The sequence below is a fragment of the Tamandua tetradactyla genome, chromosome 15 (genome assembly GCF_023851605.1).
Source record: "Tamandua tetradactyla isolate mTamTet1 chromosome 15, mTamTet1.pri, whole genome shotgun sequence".
Classification (NCBI taxonomy): domain Eukaryota; kingdom Metazoa; phylum Chordata; class Mammalia; order Pilosa; family Myrmecophagidae; genus Tamandua; species Tamandua tetradactyla.
In genome coordinates this window covers 22,180,062-22,196,564 of record NC_135341.1, presented here as the reverse complement: position 1 = coordinate 22,196,564, position 16,503 = coordinate 22,180,062, and the positions used below count along the sequence as shown (strand labels likewise).

The 16,503-nt window shown below is 40.8% G+C and overlaps 1 protein-coding gene across 2 annotated transcripts in view; it reads right to left on the bottom strand.

The window, feature by feature from the left end:
- CADPS (calcium dependent secretion activator) overlaps positions 1-16,503 on the bottom strand; it is a 494,336-nt gene that overhangs the window by 120,794 nt on the left and 357,039 nt on the right. For both annotated transcript variants that reach the window (XM_077128802.1, XM_077128801.1), the window contains exons 13-14: positions 15,968-16,155; positions 331-432 (exon numbers count right to left, since the gene is read on the bottom strand). In XM_077128802.1, the coding sequence (XP_076984917.1) occupies positions 331-432; positions 15,968-16,155 (290 nt within the window). The remainder of the gene's footprint in view (positions 1-330; positions 433-15,967; positions 16,156-16,503) is intronic.

Genomic DNA, 16,503 nt, shown 5'->3' with positions numbered 1-16,503 from the left:
GGAACCGAACCTGGGTCTCCAGCACGGCAGGCGAGATTCACAGGCATTTTTTGATTGTTTTATTTAGGAAGGTTGAAGGAGGTTCAGATTGCCTTTTTTAATAGATTGATGACCAAGGTCAGCTCTTTCAGTGGAAATAAAATGAATTTAAGAATTCAAATCTGCTGGCTATTACCGAGCCGTGACCCCAATGGTTTGCTTTTTCCATTCAGTTATTTCCAAATGTCCAATGAGTCTCTGATAGATTTATGGTTTTCGAAAAATCAAACTGTGTATTTGCCCTTCCCCTGCCCTGACCTCCTGATAAATTCCGAAATCCCAAATCCTCACCTAAAATGTGTGATCTGGTTTTCCAACAGAACTCGGAGCCTTTCTTTGATTTCCTCAAACCGTTCCTTCTCCTCAACAGTCACAGTTCCAATCCCATCGGGCCTGAAAGAAGACATGCCATGAAGTGACGGGAACCCCATGTGCTGACACCATCAAATCAAATCTCTAGCAGGAGGAAACTGTCCATGTTAGAAGAAACAACTACAATGATCGATGTGACCTTAGGAATAGCCCCGTGATACAATACTGGCAACCAGGGGGCTGGGCTTTATTTATTTAAATTTATTTTTAGAGTTGACGTTTCATAGACAGTTGCAGAACTATAGCTCATTTCTTGTGAAGTAGTAAAACATACAACCTGGTGGCATGCAGGTTAAATCCAGCTCCCAGACTTACTCTGTTTGGCTTGCATCCTCTGAAAAAATTCAAACTAGTTGACAACATTTTTAAAAATAAAAAAGTTCTATAACACAAATATGATTTCTGGTTTCTCTTGGGAATTTAGAAGGCTGGCATTAATTTGACCAGCGCTGAATACACCTTCTTCTTTTACCTGGGCAGGCACTCATTGGCCCACATCTCTAATTTGCATTACCTGTCTCTTGTGGGCACTTGGGTTTGTGGCTCTTGAATTATGTACACAAATTAGTATGAAAACCAGATGCCTTAGAAGAGTATGCCTTGCCCAGTGTTAAACATTCTTAAATGGCTCAATTTCCAATTTATAATTAAAAATGCTCAGGTTAATATAAGCCCTCTACGTATTCACTGAAGAAGAATGCACGTTCCACAATCTAATGCTCCATGTAATAAAAAGAAGGACTGTAGCATACATCAGTGAACTTCAGTTTAATCACAGTTATTCTCCTGTTTCGCGGTTTCCATCAGGTCCACATCTATTTTCTCTATTTGTTATGAGCCATTCAGGTTGGAAATATAAAGGGAGGCTGCATATTTATAGCCCAAATTAATCTGTGCCAAATTAGATGCAGGATAATCTGACCCATTCAAAGACTTCCGCTTCCCAGATCCCGTGGTGACTTGTTTTGACTACTGGCTGAGCCAGTTTGCAGATTGGTGCGTCACCATGAAACTTTTATTGGAACATTCTTCAGTTTGCAAATGCAAGTCATCTTGAGACCAAACAAATGGTCTTATTTATAGGCCTTCTCAAGGATCCAGCATAAGTTGGGAAAATCCTGTATACTAGACCAGTCTGACTGCACAAAGGACTTGGCAAATGTTTGCAATGTACCTCCTGTTAGGGGTTAATTGGTCAGTTTCCTTTTTTTCAAATAATAAATGCTCTATTTGATAAACGTGAAAACCTTCCTCACTCCCACTTTTTAGAAGGCACCCCAACAGTAACAAAATCCTGTATAGTCCATTCTCCTACACTCCCCTGAACTTAAAGGAATAAAGCAAGCAAAATAGTTGTTAGAATCTAGGAATGCCCCCTTATTTTCAAATGTTCTGGCAACATTTCAAATGTTAAATTTACAAAGTTGATTTAAATTAAAAAAAAAAACATTTTTTAAAAACATATTACGTCCAAAATCTGTAGTCAGAGCTCAAGACATATTCACTGGCCCCTACCAAATACATGTGACTCTTCCTTTGGTAACTTCTTTTGTTTCTATTATGATCCACTACTTCCTTTAGCTCTGTCTTTTGAATTTTGTATCTGCAAAATTCAACTTGCTAATTGTGCAGAACGTACATTTATGTGAGTGGCATGTGAGTGTGGACACACTCACTTTGGGGAAAAGGGAGACATTTTAAGCATTTTGTTTCTTAGCAGGGAATTAATCCAAAGAAAAATGCCATTTAATATAATATATAATTCAATGAGGGGATTATAGGTCACATGGAAAATCACGGCAACCATTTATCATGGATAGTCCAGAGTGGCCATTGTTAGGAGATAGGGTTCTCTGCGAATAAAATAATTCATTCCTTATCAAAGAAACCTTTGAAAAGTGTCACTTAGAAGGCAGCTTTTAGCTTTGCATTTGAGATGATTAAAAAAGGTAGTCTTTACTGAGTATTTCATGTGTGCCTAGCTTTCTCAGTTAATCCTCATTATAAAAGATACTATTAAAATGGAGAATTTGATTACGTTCCTTTCATTTGTTCTGATGATTCACATTTGTAATTATTAAAGGTATCAAATGGCAGCTTCCACTTCCCTGATTACCTTTCCTTGGACTATTTTCTAAATATTGTTAATTTCATTATTTACAAATAGTAAATGACGAAAAAGTCTATTTGTAGTCTCTTTCTAAATTTGCTTCTTAATTGCCTATGTGAGTGTGAATAGCTTTATTTTAAAATAAATGAAACTAACCTTATTAGGCCTGTAAGGTGCATAGTACCAGGTTTATCAACAAAAAAGAAGTGATAAAACAAATCACGATTTTGACATTGAATGTAAATTTGTTTGTAATTGCCAGAATTGCTCCGAAATGGTATTGGTAAGGGAGGATGCTATTTTACAAACTGAGGAAGAGACATGTGGAAATGACATAATTTGTTAAAGTTCACAGGTAGTAATTGTATTAATTAAAAAGCAGAAGCATTCTGCCAATCCTGAAGAATACCTAGGGCATTATGTATGATCCTACAAAGGTTCCATGCGTTAGGGAAATTTTCCAAAACCCACAGCCTCCAGATGGGTCCCTGGACCAGATAAATCCTGAAATGCAGAGGAGACAGCCCTTCCAGCACATCAACTAGTTCCATCCCCCTATTCCATATTATCGACAGCCCCTTCCAACACGAAAAAGCTAGAATGGGCATAGCCCAAATACCCCTAAAGAGTGGGAGAAATATCAAAAGTGATGGTGGGGTTACATAGAGAAGGTAGGGTTTAACAAATGAGCATGAGTGCTGAATCATTATACTGGTATTTCTTTTAGCCTCCAGTACCTTGAAGCAGCTAGAAATAAAAACCTAAAATTATGGAATTATAACCCATATCAAACTCTGAAATCTGTTCTACAACTAATTTTTGTGATTACTTTGAAATGTATTGCTTATATATATATGTTATTTAAAGAGAAGGGGGAGTATAAGAGAAAAGATAGGATTTAACAAATGAGTATGACTGCGGAATCACTATATTGGTATTTCTATTCATCTCCAGTGTCTTGGAGCAGCTATAAGAAAAAACAAAAACTTGGTTTTTTGTAACCCATACCAAAATTTAAAATCTGTTCTATAACTATTTGTTAAAATGTATTTGAAAATGTATTACTTTTTTGTATATACATTATATTTCACCATTAAAAAATATTTAAAAATAAATAAAATAATAGAGGAAACCAGGAAAAAGCAAAAGCATCCTTTTTGTTCATTTCACAAAATTGTTTTTGAAAAGTCTGCCAAACATGAATTTCTTTTTTGTTGACCTCTATAATTTGTCAGTGCTAACTGTGCAGGTTTAGATTAATCTCTATGGAGCCACTAACTAAAAAATATCCTGGTAAAATATTTGTACTATTCTCCACAGAAGCAAAAAAAGAAATACCTTTTCTAGACTAGTGTAGAATAGTGGTTCTCAAACTTGAGTGTGCCTCAAAATCACCTTGTGGACTTAGGATAACCCAGATTGCTAGGCCTCCAAGAGTTTCTGATTCTGTGGATCTGGGCCAGTGACCCAAGAGTCTGTATTTTAAAAAATTCCCAGGGAATGCTGGTGCTGCTTGTCCAGGGGCCACACTTTGAGAACCACTGCTCTAGAGCAAGACAGTATTTGGTGGATAGCTCTTCCAGTGCCTGCAAGGGCAGATTTGATTTGTTGTTCCCACTTTCTCTTGGATTAGAGTGAATTTGAAACAGGAGAGCTTCTGGAAAAGGTATGTGGTCTACTCATTGAGCTACCTACCTCTTCCCAAAGTGCCATTTGCTCTGTGTTTCCAAGGTGCTACTCCAAGCAGTGCTGGTTGCAAAATAAATAGTCGAACTGTACTGGTGTCTCTCAGAGCTGTGTCTTTGCTTTTTTTTTTGGAAACATTTGGGGGTGATTCTATAATTGTCATAAAACTGGCTCTGCATCTTGTTCCTTTCTCAATACTTTTAACACTTAAAGAGTCACAAAGAATGAGCGAAGAGGGATAAAGCTGGATTAAACTTCTAGCTAGAAGGCTCAGCTATGCCTTTTCTTGGAGTACACTTGTAGGAACCTTAATCCTTTGCCCTCCAATTTGTCCTGACTGGTGCACATTCTGCTCCTGGTTTTTTTTTTTTTTTTGCTTCTTAGCTTCTATTACCCCTTCCTAACAGCACCTGAATTTCCTTTGGTTGAATTACCTCAGCCACATCGTGGGCACTCGGAGGCGGGGGTGGGTGGGGTGGAGCGGAATGTGGTAAATCCGGGCACTTCCTCTCCTGCTATTAATGCCAAAGAGCTTCCTGGAGACCAGTTCATCCCCTTCATGGCCACTGTTCATGTAAACTGGGTTATGAGCTACGCTTCCCAGGTGGGCTCTCTTTCGACACTTTTACATGGAGGAAACAAAGGCAAAGATGGAACAAACAGCTGTGCCCTGACCAGACTGCCCTCATAGGTCGATATTGCTCAGCCTTTGCCTGCACCTTATCCCCCATGAGGAGCTTTGAAAAGGCCCCACTCTCAAAGCTCTGATTCGATTTGTCTTCAGTGGCGCCTACACATTGGCGTTTTCCCCCCAGAAGCTTCCCGTGTACAGATCAAGGCTGAGGACCACTGAGTTGGTCCTGCTTTCTCATCTTCTGTAGCTCCCTTGACTCCAGCCTTCCCCTCCCTTCGAGTCTCTCAGGGTCATCTTCATAAACTCCCTTTTGCTTAGATTATCCAGTTCCTTTTTGAACTAACTGAACCGAAGTAAGTTCACAAAGCACGTGGCCCCCTCCACTCTTCACACGCCCCCACCTCTACACACACAGACACACACACATGCACAGCTTCAGTGGAGGCACAGATGCCTTTGAACCCAGCTATACAAACATACACACAAAGACAAGGAAACGTGGCCCCTGGTCTCTGGTCCCACCGAACCGCACTCTGGCTAACAACTCACTCCGTGCAGATCGTGATCCCGCAAACTTGAGACAATATGCAGGTCAAGTGCAGGCATTTCTGGAGCTCTGCTGGAGACGGGCCGCTCCCCCACCTGCAGGCCATCGTGGTGGCCAGAAGCGGGTCTCTCCCCGGCCGCGGCAGACTATATTGCATCTGACACAGCGGGCATCTCTGGAATCCACCTTTCAAGTTTTCGGCAAACCATTTTCTCCCTGTCCTTTACAAAGTTGACATTTTCGGCAGCATGATAGGAAAGATGTCACGTCGGCTGCTCTTCAAGTCCTTGTCACAGTGGTCAGCACCAGTTCTGTCATCTTCACTCTCCTCACAGTTTCCCATCTTGAGCCATGTCACAAATAATAATATATCTAGAGTTTTTTTTTTCCTTTCCTTCTTTTTTCTCTCGTCAAATCGAAACTGCCATACCCCCGTACCACCTCCTCTGAGTTACTCGTCGTGCAAATTGTTCTCCCTTTTTCCTAGTGCTTCTGAACTACAGCTTATTAATTACTGTCCATTTTAGGCTTAATCCAATACAATTACGTCCTGGGCTTTTAATGTGAAACATTTGATTTTGATACTTGAAATTAAGTGTGAACAATCCAGTCAAAGAATTCCAGCTGCAATGTGTTTTTGTGAAATGAAGTCACCTCTTTGGGGTCCTTAAAGTGTTGCTGCATGCCCAGGTGAGCACGCAGATTCCTAGCATTTAATTATCCTGCTAGCATGGTTTTCCACATTATGTTGAAGGCTGGGCCACAAAACCCCGATTTGAAAGGTAAGACATCTTTTCAAGAAGGTCAGGTTGCTAATTTAATTCTAAGCTTAGAATGACTGATGTGTTCCAATACTGCATCTATTTGGTGATTAAGTGCAGAATCCAGGTGTAAAAAGAAATGTACGAATTCAACAAAAGAGGAAAGAGTGTCTGGTCCGCCTCTCTGCAGGCAGCCAGATTTAAGCCTCCAAACGCTACCAAAAAGGATAAAACTCCAGCTGAAGAGGGAATGTACTTTCATATCCAAATGCAAATGTCCACATATGCTGGTGCAGGCACTGTAAACATGATATATTCTCTCTCTCCAAATGGATGTATGCCTGCAGACCACATTATGGATCCCTGAAAATGTCCTTAAACAAGCATGATAACTGAATCCTACTTGCTTTACATTATTCCACCTAGAAATATGGGAATAAGAGCTTAAAGGGTCAGGGAAAAACAGAATATCTTAGTAAATGTTCCTTGTGATGCTCCCTAAACAGAACATTTCGGCCAAACACCCTCTCTTTACCTCTGACTTTTTTTTTTTAAGTTAGCTTCTCCTGGCAATTTTTTTTCCTTACACTTTTTAGAATGATACATCTGAATTGAATCCTAGCATGGAATATTTTCCTTTGTCTCTCTCAAGTGGTTAATAACTACAAATTCAAGGCACCAAAGCATTATTCTCTCAAAAGAAGACATCCCTACTTGCTTGCTTGGATGGTTAGTAAAATTTCTGATTCAATTAAAAATTATAATTAGGACTCCTGTATCCCATGGTCACTGCCTCATTATGAAAACCCAACCTCACCCCTTCCCTCTCCTTTCCCTCCAGCTCATGCCCTTTTCTAATTATGTCCCGACGCCCTGGGGGTCAGACACGCTGCTAAAACAAATATATCAAAGTGTTTGTTTCACAAAGAGTAGGACAGGAAGCAACTACGCACAGTTTTGACTACATTATAAATGGGCATTGTACTTCTTGGGGTTGACTGTTAGGTAATTTCAAAAAGAGGCTGAGAGAGAGCAAATATGTGTCAGTGAGGTCTTTTCTGATTTGCTTACAGTTTCTTTAGTAGGTACTTTAAACCCCAACAATATCAAGTGTCAGTCACTCTATTATAAGGATGGGAGTAAGTGAAGAGAACCTCACTATTGAACAGCCAAAAAGAATATTACGCTATCGGCACATGGATATTAGTCAAAGTGGCCCAGGCTCAGCCCAGGTACTGAATGAAACAACAAATGATTAGAGAAATTATATAAAATGTATGCCTGGCAGAAAGGCACGTATTTTTTTCCCATAGAAAGACCAGTTTCTTAAATAGAATTATCTCCTTGAAGAGTAAGAGAAGAAATGAGTTCCTTTCTTTCTAAGGGAATTGGGCTTTAGATTTCACCATGCAGACCCTACGTATAAACTTTTGAGTGGTCATATCAGTAACACATGTGACCCTGACATCAGACAATGTGTTCTTGCACTAGTGAGTTCAGTGACCACAGGATGAGGACACACTTGGAAATTTAGAAGGAAAAATATACATTTCTTGATGGCTTGTGTTGGGCCGGAAAGATTGCAACAATGGGTTGGATAATTCAGACCATTTCAGAAGGCCCCATATCTGGGTTAGAAAATGTGTTGTTTTCATTGGGCAAGTTTCCTTAAGGAAGGCAGGCACGTGGGTTAAAAGTTAAGATAAGCTCTACGGAGCACTTCTTCACGGACATCTGGGATGCCTACATTTACTTGAAACATGCTTGGACTTATCTTCTTCTCTCTATTACAAGTACTTCCTATTAGGGAAAGCTGGTTCTTTATGGAATTTGGTGAGCATGACTTAGCATTAGGCAAGGCCGACACCTGAGCTGGGAGGCCCAGCAGGGCTGACTGACAGATCCGCAGGCACGCTGATGCCCCAGGTCAGCGGGGAATGGTAGGAAAGGAATGTGTGGGCCTCTGCCATTCCCATCCTCACCAGCCTGCTATATAACGTGCTGGATTTAGACAGTTGTAAAGCAGAGCAATTCCTGCCCCAAAGTTTTGTTTTCTTTTTCTCTTTGGAGGAGGGGGAGATGAAAAGCACCAGGCATGATGTGTGTGTGTGTGTGTGTGTGTGTGTGTGTTGGTGAGAGAGAGGGAGAAGTGAGGAGAGGGTGAAGTGACAAGAGAAAACACACATGTAAAAATTATTCATTTACTGCTAGGTAGTCATTCACAAAAAAAGAAATAAAAGCAACGAGTTTGGGGCATAGATTGGGGGTAGGGCCCAACATTGGAGGCAAGGAACATTGGTCAATAAGGCAATTGTGGTGGTCCAGAGGAGAGAAGACAGAGACTTGAACTATGGTAGTGGCAATGGAGAGGGAGAAATGGATGGACTTGAGAGATACTTAAGAGCATTGGTAGGGCAAGGTGTGACAGGAGAAGGGAGAAGGAGGAATCAAGGATGGCACCTGAGCTTCTGTCTTGGGCAAGGAGGGGATAGAGCCATTTACTCACTTGGGGTCCCTGGTGAAGGAGTAGAGCAGAAAAGTGACCTCTGCTTGGTTCAAATGCTAAACCCATATGAATCACAAGGTGTTTGCATATAGGCAGCATCTTGACTCAAACACATCTCCCCAAAGAGTCTTTGGATGTATTTTCAGAGATTTTTAGGATTCGTGCCCCCTTACATCTGCTTGCAGACTCATTAATCTATGCAGCTTACATTGGATTGGGGCGGTTGGCATTACGGATTTGTTAATTGCTGATACAATGTACTTTCTACACAGGCCATATGTGAAGCACGGCACTGGCATTCAAGAAATGTTAAATAATAATGTAAATGAGAAAAATTTCCAATCCCAATAGTAAAGGGATCCAAGGAACATTGACGCAACTTGCAATAGTCGGAGCTGTCTGATTGCCTTGTCACTGTGGGACAGTGACCAAAGAGATGCTAATCTAAATGTCATCTAGAAAGAATACTAAAAATATTATGGTGAAAATTAAGTACTGCAACCTTAGGAGCTAATTTAAAAATTAGAAAATATAATGATTTACATCTGTGGATTTTATGATCGCCAAATACAACCAGCTGAACATACTTACATTTTCCTCTTCTTTCCCTCTCTCTTTTGAGGAAAGTGAGTTCTGTTTTAAAGAACTGGTCCAAATGAATGTTCTCTAAATCAGTGGTTCTCAAAACCTTGCAACTTATTAGAATCACTAAAGGAGATTTTTAATTTTGGAGGCTCAGGCCATATCCCAGGTTAATGTAATTAGAACTAATTGTAAGTGGTGTCCAGCCATCAGCACGTTTTAGGCACACAACAAGCGATTCCAATTGAAGCCAAGTCTGCCAGCCAAATGCCTAAGTGTGATATGATGACCAAGTGACTTAGAATCACCTGGGAGAACATATTAATGTGTAGATGCCTGGGCTCCATCTAGGACTTGCTGGATCAAATTTGAGGAGAGTGTGACTGAGCAAAGGTCGTGGATGCTTTTGCCTGATGTGCTCAATAACCAATTCCTGAGATATCCGGGTTTCAAGGATTTAAGGAGTTTATTACTAGGCTCATAGTAGGAGAGCACATGTTCTAGCAGCCCAAAATCTGTCTCCTCGAACTGCAATTCTGATAGTTTTATTAGAGAAAAAGACGGTCAGGGTTTAGAATAATAAGAATAAGAAAATATAAGAATAATGACAGATGATGTAATTAGAGGTGACTTAATTGTTGAGCATGCACAGATTGATTACATGTTTAATCACAGAACATATGTAAGAAAAGGGTGGAATGAGGTATAGGTGACTTGTAGGTTAAAGTCTAAGCTACTGAGCACATCAGACGGGCTCATTTTGGTTAGATCCAGTCTTGGCTATCAGATAATTTTGGACTTGGGGTGGGTTAGGTCTGGGTTGACCCAAGACCCTTCATTAATAAACATTACGGGCTGTCTTTAGTGATTACAAGACTCTGGAGTTAACTGGGTACAAGTAATGGTTAGTCACAAGGTTTTTACAATCACAGCCACAGAAGATAAGGGCTATGCAATTATTATCAGAGATCAAGACAGCTGGATTACAATTTAGAGATTTCAGGAATTTCCCTCTGTCTACTCCAATACACCAGAAAGCAAAAAGGAATATCTATTGAATGATTCAGTAATCAAAATCATCCCTTAAATCCTGATTTCTTGGTTACAATAGGGCCCAGTACACTTACATTTTTAACCAACTTCCCATGTGATTTATATGCACACTAGAGTGTGAGGACCACCAAACTGAAAATCACTGGGGGTACCTGTTGTGCAGGGTAAGATTTTGTAAAAGAAGCAAATAAAAATTCCAGTGAAAAGGAGAAATTTCAGCCCATCACTTGAAAGTTTGGTTTACAACAGGGTTTCTTGACCTTTGTACTACTGACATTTAGAACTGGATAATTCGTTGTTGGTAGGGGGTTGTCTTGTGCATTGCAGGATGTTTAAGCCAAACCCCAGGCCTCTACCCACTAGATGCCAATAGCACTGCCCTTCTCCGGTTGTGACAACCAAAAATGTCCCCAGACATTGCCGAAATGTTCTTGGTCTGGTTGGAATAGAGAACTGCCCCCAGTTGAGAACCACTTGTCTAAAAGATGCCGAACATGTAGATGGTTCCATATCTTCCAGTGCTTGGAATTATGAATACCAAATATCTTCCCGATTGACCAGATGGATCTACTTTTGATTAGACTGGTTTGGATTCATGCAGGCATAATTTTTCATAGAGATGTGGTATAAGCATCCAGAGCAGATGGGAGGAACTCAGTCATAAGTACCTGGGAAATCATTATTACATTCAGCAGCAGTACAACAGGGTCCACCTTTGGTGCTGATGAATTAATAATAGTGAGGTTTAGTCATTTCTTGCCTAATCTGAAGATGGTTGGGAGATGATGGAGGGAATGGGCTATTCTGTTTAGTGAAATTCAGTTAAAGGTAATTTGCTTATGAATTCCTTAATTTGTAAGCAAATTCATAAAGGGTAATTTATTGATGAATTACAAATTCCTTCTTAATCTGGGTCATTAAATAGATATCTCCATATGCATGTGGTGGTCATGTTGTTGAAAGAGGTTAGGAAAAGGTTTCCCCAATACCAGTTAGTGCTCAAAAGAGGCACTCCCGGGCGGGCCGCGGTGGCTCAGCGGGCAAGAGTGCTTGCCTGCCGTGCCGGAGGACCCTGGTTCGAGTCCCGGCCCCAGCCCATGTAAAAAACAAACAAACAAACAAAATATAATAAAAAACAAGAAAATGTTTAAAAATGTTTCCCTTTCTTCCTCCCTTCCTTCCTTCTCTGTCTTTCCTTCCTTTCCTCCCTCTCTCTTTAAAAAAAAAAAAAAAAAAAAAAAAAAAAAAAAAAGAGGCACTCCCCTTAAGTGGTTTAAAACCCCCATATAGACTCCGGCTTTCTCCACATGCCCAAAACTACCACATGGGTCAAGCTGATCTTCGACACCGTCAGTCCTGAAATGGACAACCCCTTCATTAATTCAGGGGACGACTGCAGCATCTCATCCGGAAATGCTGAAAGACATATTAAATGGCTGAATTTGGCATTCACACCATACAAAAGTGCCAATGCTGGGTGGGCAGTCAGGCAGAGTGGCTCCAAGTGAAAGCTCTGAGGTATGAATATCCAGGTTTGAATAAGGCTCAGCTACTTATTTATTATGGGTTTCAGGCAAGAGACTGAACTTAGATGAGCTTCAAGCTCCTCATCTGTTGGATGAGGGTAAAAATTGTACTTATCTCAGAGGGACGCAATAAGGATTAAATGAGACAATATATGTATCCAGCATGTCACACAGGCACTTATTAAATCATTAACGATTATCTATATTTTCATTGCACCTTCTTTATGAGACTTCACAATGGGCTATTTCATTTTTTTATAACTCTTAGAAGAGAATTAGAGGTTGAAGGAATACTAAAGATGCGATGATTGAAGGTGTTCATTTTACAGATGAGAAAACAGAGTCAGAGAGGAGATATGTTACTCTGAAGTTTATGCAGTGACACACAGGTCTTCAGAATCTAAGCGCAGCACTGATTGAGTGAAAAGAAGGAGGACTCTTAACTCAGAACATCTGGGGTTGCCACTTAGTTTTGCAGACGTTCAATTTCATCATCCTCAGAATGGATGTGAAAATAGCTAACCTGGAAATGTTATACCAAAAGAGATCAAATGTTTTGAAAGCACTTGTAAAGTGTAAGATGCTACTCAACTGATAACTCAATTTTATGATTCTTCATGAAAAAAATATAATGCCAAGCCTAAATCCTGGAAAACAAAAACTCCTCAAACTACCACTCGAGATTCTTTTGGACAGTTTTTCATGGCATTGGGAATAGGTCAGGTTCGAGTGAATGCTGCTGTTGGCCATCTGTTCTCTGTCCAGTTGAAAGTGGATTGGCCTGGATTCCTAAAGCAGCACCTTGCGGAGCCTCCAGGAGGTTTCCTCTCTGACAGCCTGTCACATGGTCAGCCCCGACTGCAGGTGCCTATGACATTCTCTGGTTACTTTCTCACTGGGTGCAAGCTACTGCCCCCCCGCAGTCTGACTCTCACACAAAACACAAACAGAAAGTCCACGTCACCTCCATCCTGACAAGTCTTGGGGAATCAGGGCTTTCTTTAACCTTCACTATCGAATCTTGATATGTGGAGGGGCAGACTGCTGCATTCCCTAGGAGGTGAAAGTGGGCATTTTCATTTGATCTTCCAATGAACTGTATACATTTCAAGGCTTAGAAGTCCAGCAAAATAAATTTATACTGAAGCATAAATCATACATGCGAACACTGTGTGGCTTGTCAAATGCGAGGGTCAAAAGGTCAAAATCACAAAAATCATAAAGTTTCAAAATCACGAAAATAACACTTTAAAAATGCCAGTGTTTGGGGAAAGGGTAGGGAAGGTGAAGGAGGACATAAGGACAGCACTGGAGATAATTAGCAAAACCAGTTTAAAAGGGGGAAAAGTCACTGATTTGCCGATTTATCGATTCACAAAGAGAGCGTCCCCAAAGGTCCAGGAAACAAGACAAAATAAACATAATTTTAGAACATAAAGTTCCTTAAAGGTGACCTTATTGTACAAGCGATTCCACTAAGAGCCATTAATTTAGTGATAGGCTTCATTTTATTTCTTTAATAGAAATCACTATTTGCAGATGGATTTCTTTTCATGAGATGAATGTGGAACTGAGGAGAGTTTGCCGAGAACTGATGGAGCTACTATAAATGTATAGGCCCATCTTATGCCAACCTATTTTACTTGCTCCTTAAACATAATTTCAAATTTATAAAACATGGTTGCTTATTATGAACGACTTGGTAAGGTACCAGGCCCTAACTAGATGCCACTGAAAAAGCAATCTGATTCACAATTCTGTTTACATATTGCTCAATTAGTCTCTTCAATTTGAACATGTTTTAAAAGTCACTAAACACCTGATTCAAACTCAGTCCCAATACTCAGTATTTTTGCCCATTACTAAGATTTTAAAAAGCATACCGTTGAAAAACCTTAAAGAACAGAGACCTCGGGAAAACACAAAATTCGCTGTTTTTGAAGGTGGAAGCAGATAAGGGTTGGGGAAAGGCTACAGACATTGCAAAATAGTAGCCAAGGCATACGTCATTTCTTACCTTTTGGGCTCTGGATTTGCCTGGATTTTGGGATCTTTTCTTTTTCTGGATTCCTTTTTGCCATCTCTTTTAGCCTCTTGTTCAGATGGGGAGGGAGTTTTGCTCCCGTCAGGGTCTGTATTTGGTGGCAGCCCGCTAAGGTACGCATGCATTTGCTCACTTTGGAGAGGGGGGGTCACATGGGGCATGCACAGGGTGTGAGCAGCCATAGCAGAACCAAGAGCACCCACACATGCGCAGACAAAAGAAAGAAAGAGAAGGATGCATCAACAAGCAAGAGCAAATGCATTCAAACTAAAATAATAAGCAAAAAAAAAAAGATGCAAACTTGCATAAGGAAAATCAGAACTGAAAAGAAAATAAGAAATCCAAAACTGTTTCCCTGACAAGATGTATAAACCTAACTGTGAATCAAGTGGCAGTCTTACAATATGAAATCCAGACAATGTGTATCATAATTCATGATGATGTTTACCAGGGAGTTTACAAAAACACTTCATTATTTTATAACACTTTCTTATTCAGTAACATATGTAGAATACAGTGTGACAACCCAGAGAATATAATGCAACTTCTCTCCCTCTCTCTCTCTTTAAAGAATTCAGTCCAAGAGGCTGTAACAGATAGTCATCAAAGTGTACATATTTATAAAAAGCAGAATTATGTGCAGACACCCCCCAGGTATCAGAGCTTTTATGAGTATATTTTATGCAAATAAAAGGTCACCTGCTGGGCTAGCGACTCTTATAACAATGGGAGGTGAGGATAACCTTGTTGTCTGTTAAATATTCAAACCTACAGTACTATTGTTATCTAGCTCTAAATGTTGAAGTTGCATTTCATAAAGCCTACCAGCACTCAAGAGACAGAAAAAAAGCACAGAACAAATTCCACAGGTACGTCAGAGTTGTAAGACTTGCAGAGATGAGGCTGGCTGATGGTTCTGATTTAAAATAAATGTAGTCAATTCTAGAATCTGCCGCATGTGGAATTTCCCAAAGCATCAACTTTTTCATCTGAGGCTGGGTTTTTGCAGCCACTGAATTTTCCCTGGCTGTTGGTTGGGATGCCCTGGGATGATGTAAGCTTGTCTTTATACTAACGTGTGGCTATGTACATTGGGATAGGAAACTGGCTGTGGCGGTGTGGAAATTTATTCCATGGCTCCAGAGCCAAATGGCAAAGCTCTCAAATTATTTGCTGTTTTGCATTTCTCAGAACATGGATCTTTTCCTCCAGGAAATGGGCAAGGTCTAGAGAAAAGAACACTTAGCATAGAGTCAAGGGACTTGCCTTCTGGGCCTTGTCTATAAAATCTATAAAATGAGGAGGTTGGATTAGACTGCGAGCTCTAGAATTCTTTCAAGTGCTATGGTTAAATCCTAAGTGTTATCATCATCTTTGCCTCCCAGAGTCAATGAATTTGGTTCAGCTCTAGACATGTGCCTGGCTTCCTCCTTCAGCAGGGTCTTTGTACATCCGAGGGGAGGTACTTTCTGGCCCACCCCACCCCATCCGAGTAAAGTTCATTAAATGCTATGATAGCAGTTTATACCTTTTCCCCAGAGCACTATATGTAAGTGTGCTCTGTGGTCTCTGTAGTTTTTTTGCTCACTGGTGTATGCTGGATTCCTATCAGAAGGCCTGATGCCTAGTAGACAATTAAATATTTCTGGAATGGATGAACGGTGACAACAACAAAAGCAAATATATAAGTTCTTGCCACGTCCCAGGCATTGTACTCAGCCCTTTACATCCACTTCCATCTTCTCTGAAGAGAACACTGTGAAGAGACTATCATTATCCCCCTTTTAAGAAAGAGAGGGTTTAGTCACCAGCCAGGGGCACTGTTAGTAAATGGAGGACCATGAGAAAAACCCAGAATGGAGTAACTTCAGAGACTATGCTGGAAGCCCCTTTATCCAGTCTCTTGAAAGGAGAGAAAGCTCTGTTGTGTGTGTGTGTGTGTGTGTGTGTGTGTGTGTGTGTGTGTATGGTGCATATGTTACTTATGACCGAGGGAATGGGGATGGACAGAGAGTTAGGGACGATCCTAAAAGCAGGTCCAGTTAAACTACTGCCAGTGCTTTTTTGTTTGTTTTTTGTTTTGAAATGCCTGCAGGTCCATGCTTACCTGTTCCCGTGGACGTGGGACGCACAGAAGGCAAAGCTGTAGTGAAGCAGGGTGGGATCGATCATGGCGCCGTTTTCTGCCCGTTCCAGCAAGTCTCTGAGGTAGCAGAGATGTCGGTGACACCCTCGGACTCCGTTTCGGGCACAGTATTCGTCTAGGACGAACACCTGACCAGGACTGAACCAGCCCTGTTTGGGGAATAAAGGAGAGACTTTCTTTTAAATACAGGTTGTTTTCCAGAGAGCTACTAGAACTGGGGGTGGCTGGAGGAGGGGATTAAGAATCAGCCAGCGCTGAGACTCACTGAATGCTCCTAAAGTGCCCATAACGGTACTAAATTCATTGGATTATCTGGTTTAATCATCACCACAGCCCTAAGAGTAGGTACTGTCATCTGTTCTATGGATGGGGAAACTGAGCTTGGGGAGGACATGGAATGTCCCTAGTGTCCCAGAGGTAGCGCGTGGTGGAGTCTGGATCAGCAGACAGCCTGACTCTAGAAATAGGGTTACTCATGGCTCTAATGCTGCATCACA